Genomic DNA, 6,700 nt, shown 5'->3' on the forward strand with positions numbered 1-6,700 from the left:
ATTGTGTAGCTTAGATGGTACTACATTGAATAATTTCTTAAATAATGGAAAATTTAAACTAAACATTTACAATCGAAAGTTTTTGGAGTTCAAACTATCCTTGATTATATAAAGAGTTTATTTTCAAAATGTGATATGAACAACTTTGTTTTAATGTACCACTTTAAATATTGTTTACTTTAAAAAAAAAAATTTTATGTAATTTATTTGTTTTTAAGCAAATTTATAATAATTGATTTTTTTTTAAGTTGTTTGTATTTAAAGTTACTTGTTATTATTAGTTGTTACTTTTTACTCATACCAAATCTTCAAAATAAACTCTTCACTTGAAAATGAGAATTTTATATGAGGGTTTTCCTTCTAAACTATAATGAAACTTTATTTTCCTTCAAAACTATAATAAAACTTTATTGAAATTATTATATAAAAAACACAAAGAAAAAGTATTTTTATTATTAACTATTCTCTATTTAACTAATGCAAAATAAACATAGATGTAAATCATGTAGAGGCTTATCTCCTAAGCACACATCATGAAAATATCTGACACATTTGGTGCATTTCATCCATTTTGTTTTTAATCCCTTCCGTAAATTCTTATCTGGATGACACTTTTTGCAAAAGCAGCATTTCCTTTTTACTGTTTTTTTAATTAACCCTAACGCTGTTTGGCCAGAACCCCTAGGCCTGCCTCTCTTAGCAACTTTAAGTGGTGGTTTAATAAGTTTTAACCTTTGGACATCTAAAGACTCATTTATCTGTTCTTGTTGATATATACTTTCAGTCGTAAAATCAATATGATTATCCTCTAATCCAGTGACTTCATCTTTTACATGGTCATCAATGAATGGATCTTCATTATTTTTGACAAAGAATTCAATATCTTGATATTCATTCATAATTTTATTTTTATTAGAAGATTCCATAGGATCATTGTTTACTGAACTACTGGAACTTCCAGGAGCCACTACAAAACTTTCGGATGAGATAGAAGTTGTCTTATTATCTGATACTTGTTGATCTTCAATGAAAATTTCAAATCTTTTGCCATAACTAATCATCTCTTCAAATTTATCTAACTGCTTTAGATAATACTGAAACGTTTCTGTACCAAATTCCACCATTTTGTTTACTAGCTTATCAGAGCAAACCTTGATAAGTTTATATTTCTGAATTTTGTCTAGTGCTGGAGTTCTCGAATTAGAATTCTCTACTTTAGTATTTTCATATGGAATAGGCGAGCCTTCAAAATTATTATTCGCAACATGCCATCTTGGAATAAACCAATCTAAACTCAACTTTTCATTACCCAAATATTGGGAAACAGCAATAAGATGACGACAGGGCAAACACATATTCATAAAAAATTTACAATTACACGACTTTTCACTCACTATATAAGTGTTTTCACCAATAATCACGTTGTGAGTATTGTTAGATTGCAAAATTAAATCATATTGTGTACTTTTTACAAGCTCAAGCGATACATGTTTTATAGCATATGGTGTAATTATGTTGTGAAGGTAGGACAACTCAGAAAAGTATTTTTTGGTTAAACTTTTAAATTGCTTGAATTTGCACTCCTCTAAAAACATGTCATTTAAAAAAAATATTTTATCAAGACACTGATGTAAATCTATTGGGTGAGTTATTACACTTTTCAATTTCTGATGATAAGATTCTATTCTATTATTAGTGGTGTCGCCAAAGTTTAAATGTGTTGCTCGTTTATAAAAAACCCAACGATCACGCATATGATCCCAATTATTTAAAAAGTATTCTGCAAAGCACTCATCAAGAGACAAAAGCAACTGTTTCTGTTTTTCAAATATTGACTGATCTCTTGAATGACAAAGTGTATCCAGGTATACAGAAATTTTTCTTTTAACATCAGTGGTACATGATAAGTCTGCAATCTTTTTCTTGAAAGCTTTTTTAACATGAAACAAACAAATTTCACAAAAACTATTAGGAAAATTTTGCTCCAGTGTTGTTAATTCACTCATATCTTTGTCTATCATAAATGTTTTAATGGAATTCCAAGAAGTATTATAAGCTTTAAAGGTTTTAAAAATTTGACCAAGCATCACTTCTGACTCATTGGCAATTAAAGCAAAAGCAATTATATGGGAAAATCCATTCCCATCCACGCATAAAAATGATACCAGTGGCATATCACTGTTGTTGAGACAGTAGGTGGCGTCAATACAAATGTGCTCAGGAAACTTACTAAATGTGGATCTCATTACACTAGTTTGAACAAATAAAAACTGAAGAGTATTATCATCTGACATACCATATTGTGATACCAGTCCAGGATCACTCTCTCTTCTTTTATCTACTACTTTCACTAGCAGTTCTGCAGCATTTAAAACATTTTTTGAAGATGGGCATATTTTTTCCTACAATGAAAGACATTTACTTTATTGGAAAAGAATTTTATATAAATTTTATATATATATATATATATATATATATATATATATATATATATATATATATATATATATATATATATATGTATACATATATGTAATTATAAAAATAACAAATTATGTAATAAAATAATTATCCTTTTACTTCTTGACGAATTTTATCCTTGATGTTCCAAATGTCCTTATTTATAATGGATTTCCCTGTACTTTTTCTCATTTCATCAGCAATTACTTTAGTAGTAACACCAAGACGACTCAGTTCTTTAACTTTAGCCTTCTCTTCATTTGATAGCTTTCTATTTTGGACATAGTGCTTGTAAAGATCTTGATCTGAAAAGTAAAATAGTTTATTTAATCAGGTTGTATGATGCTAAAAATTACTTTTTTCATAATTAATTTAAATATGTAACTTTAGGGTTTTAAAAAAAAGCTATTCACTCTGTACTTTTTTGTTTTTCATTGCACAACATTATTGTAGCATTTTATTTATTCATCTTATTTAAACAATTTAAATTTTAAAAAACGTTAAATTAAAGTTTTTTGTATATTAAACTATACACAGTGAAAAGCAGAACTTTAAAGACAGATTTACAAAATTAAATATACAAAAAATGATAAAATATCATTCATGTATAATAAAACAAATTTTAAAGATAAATATTTTCACCAATAACATGATTGTGTGTTTCTATCATTTGTTTAACAATTATCTTTGTTCTATCTTTTGTTAAAGCAGCATAAATTTTGGCTGGACAGTTATTTTTGGCTGATCTAAAATGACAACAAAAAAAAAGTTTATTCAAAAATGCTGAAATGCTCTTGAATCTTCTAGTTTTATACGTTTTTGATCTATAAGAACAGTTAAATATTTATGAAAGTAACTAATATAAACAATTTTTTTGCATTTTAAAAACAAATATTAATGTATATTTATAAGTGTGCACAAACTCTTAAATGTTTCATATATATATATATATATATTTATATATATATATATATATATATATATATATATATATATATATATATATATATATATATATATATATATATATATATATATATATATGAAACATTTAAGAGTTTGTGCACACTTATAAATATACATTAGTATTTGTTTTTAAAATGCAAAAAAATTGTTTATATTAGTTACTTTCATACACACAAAAGTACATAAAGAATATATTGAGGCTTTACAGGGTGGCCACTTTGATCACTTTAAATTTGAAAATGAAATTCCATGATTTTTCCATGACTTTTTTATTACTTTTCCATGACTCTTCATGGACTTTTTTAAAAAAAAACTAGAGTATAATATTCAGGACTTGCCATGCACTTAGCATTTGCCACTTGGTCGATTTCGCTATCCATAAACATAACTTTAAATAACTCACTTAAACCAGTACATGATCTAAGTGAATAGTTTGAGTTTCTTCTGCCTTTCTCAGATGTTTCTTGCCCAACTCATGACTTATTACTGCTCCAATTCCCATGTTACTTAAACTGAAACTATACTAGACTATGCGTTGATCCTATGAAACAAGTTGTACTGGATTACATGTTACCAGTAGCAGGACACCTGACAATAAATGATTCATTGATACAAAATCAAACAAAATTTAAAAGTGTGTTTTTATTTATTAAAATGATATTTTGATAAATACTAAAATTTAAACTAATTTTCTTCTAAAAAGGGTGACCTGACTGATTGTAATACAATAATAATCTATAACTTAAATTGCAAAATTATCTTTTTCAAAATAGACTTAGACTAGACATACTAGTACTTTTCCTTGCAAATATCCTTAAAATATCACAAGTAGAAAAAAATAAAGATAATTTATAAAAAGTTCCATGACTTTCAATGGAAATTTAGGAGTTCCATGACCAAATAAAATTCAATGATATTTCCAAGATTTCTATGACCAGTTGTTTTTACAAGAACATTGTAAAGTTCATTGATGAAATATATTTACAATATACGTATGTTATAGTTAAGACTGCAAGCATGTAAATGAAATGTACCCTGAATTTCTTTTCCCTATTCCTTTGCTTGAATTGAATCCTCCATGTGTGCAAATTAAATTATAGTACACGTATTTAAACATTTCAGGATAAGGTTTTTGGTCGAGTTTAATCTTAGCATTAGCTGTTACCGATAGCTTGCAACCATGTTTAACCATGGGTTGGAATGTTTCATTACAGTGTATTTCAACTGCTCGAAAAAATTCATCCCAGGATAAGAAAGTATCATTAACCTTTAGCGACATTATTTTGAACGAAAAGAATACGAAAAAATTATCGCAAAATAAAAGCAAATCACGTCAAAATTGAACAAAACATCAACAAGATTTAGCGCATGCATAAAAAGTATTGCGCTCCGAGCAGCATATGGCTGCATAGAGCGCATTGCGCTTTAAGTAGCAACGGCCTAAAATTTATTGAAGAATATTTTAAAAATAAACACGCAAAATTTTATTAAGCGAAACATTATTCTGAACCTAACAAAAAGATTTTAAAAGACCTTACTGTAATATTTTTAAAACGGCAAATGTTTTACTTAACTTTTCTGACGCAGATTTATATTTTTTTTAGGAGAAACAATTTTACTTTTTTTAGAAACAGAAATCTTTGTAAGTGAATTTTTAATATTTTAAATAATATAAAATAATATTTTTAATAATAATATTAAGTTACGGCAAATACGCATAAACATTAGAGTAATACAAAATAAACTAAAAATTTAAAGAGTAAATCTATAAAACACACATTAATTTTTGAGGTCTACTATTTAGTAATATTTTACTAAGTATACACAGCAAAATCCAAGATTCTAGCTCAAGAATTTTTGTTCTTATTTTAAGAACTTTTCTTCTTATTTTAAGAACTTGATTCTTATTTTAAGAACTTGATTCTTATTTTAAGAACTTGATTCTTGTTTTAAAAACTTGATTCTTATTTTAAGAACTTGATTCTTGTTTTAAAAACTTGATTCTTATTTTAAGAACTTGATTCTTGTTTTAAGAACTTGATTCTTATTTTAAGAACTTGATTCTTATTTTAAGAACTTGATTCTTATTTTAAGAACTTGATTCTTATTTTAAGAACTTGATTCTTATTTTAAGAACTTGATTCTTATTTTAAGAACTTGATTCTTGTTTTAAGAACTTGATTCTTATTTTAAGAACTTGATTCTTATTTTAAGAACTTGATTCTTATTTTAAGAACTTGATTCTTCTTTTAAGAACTTGATTCTTGTTTTAAGAACTTGATTCTTATTTTAAGAACTTGATTCTTATTTTAAGAACTTGATTCTTGTTTTAAGAACTTGATTCTTATTTTAAGAACTTGATTCTTGTTTTAAGAACTTGATTCTTATTTTAAGAACTTGATTCTTATTTTAAGAACTTCATTCTTATTTTAGGAATTTCATTCTTATTTTAAGAACTTCATTCTTATTTAAGGATATTTCAATAAAAACATTATTCCTAATTTTATAATATCTTAATGGTATTATAAAATTAGGAATAATAATAAGTCCTGCGCAATGGGGGGGGGGAGGGGTGTGACACCCCTCTATCAATGATTTATTCGTTCATTTAGTCGGCGAATTTAACCATTTTTGACTAGTCAGTCGGCAAATGCAGACTTTTCAGACAAGTTAGTCGGTAAATTTAGACAGTCAGTCGGCAAGTGTCGATAAGGCAATCGGCAAATTCTAAAAAACGAGGACATTATTAATTTTTTTTTTTCAGTCAGCAAAAGCTGTAATGGATCCCCCCTCCACGTGACACCTACTCGCGCCGGCCCTATATATACATATATATATATATATATATATATATATATATATATATATATATATATATATATATATATATATATATATATATATATATATATATATATATATACATATCAAAGGTCCTTCCTTTTCACAGGCATACTTAAAAAAATTATTAAATTTTGAATGGGACCCCTAAATTCAGTGAAATTAAAGCCACTAAAATTCCCCTCCTGTTCCCCTTCCTCCACTATCTGATAGACTCTGCGTTCATGATTTTATGTAATCAAATAGTCTAATCCATTTGATCGCCATTAAGACTAAAATACCAAGCAGAAGGAGTAATATAATACAAGAATTCTATAGAATTTGCATTCAATAAGTCCGATTTTCATATCTGTAAATCTGCATAAATCTAATCTAGTATAAATGTGAATCTTTTGTAAGGGCGAAGTAGTTGCAAAATAATATATGTTAAGTG

General features: G+C 26.6%; 1 protein-coding gene across 1 annotated transcript; it reads right to left on the reverse strand.

The window, feature by feature from the left end:
• Positions 1 to 446: 446 nt before the first annotated feature.
• LOC136082893 (uncharacterized) lies at positions 447 to 4,789 on the reverse strand. The gene is made up of 4 exons (XM_065802249.1): positions 4,461 to 4,789; positions 3,103 to 3,206; positions 2,581 to 2,765; positions 447 to 2,402 (listed from the first exon to the last, which is right to left on the reverse strand). The coding sequence occupies exons 1-4, from the start codon at positions 4,703 to 4,705 to the stop codon at positions 471 to 473; spliced, it is 2,466 nt and encodes an 821-aa protein (XP_065658321.1). The 5' UTR covers positions 4,706 to 4,789; the 3' UTR covers positions 447 to 470.
• Positions 4,790 to 6,700: the final 1,911 nt, after the last annotated feature.

This window comes from Hydra vulgaris, chromosome 08, assembly GCF_038396675.1.
Source record: "Hydra vulgaris chromosome 08, alternate assembly HydraT2T_AEP".
Taxonomy (NCBI): domain Eukaryota; kingdom Metazoa; phylum Cnidaria; class Hydrozoa; order Anthoathecata; family Hydridae; genus Hydra; species Hydra vulgaris.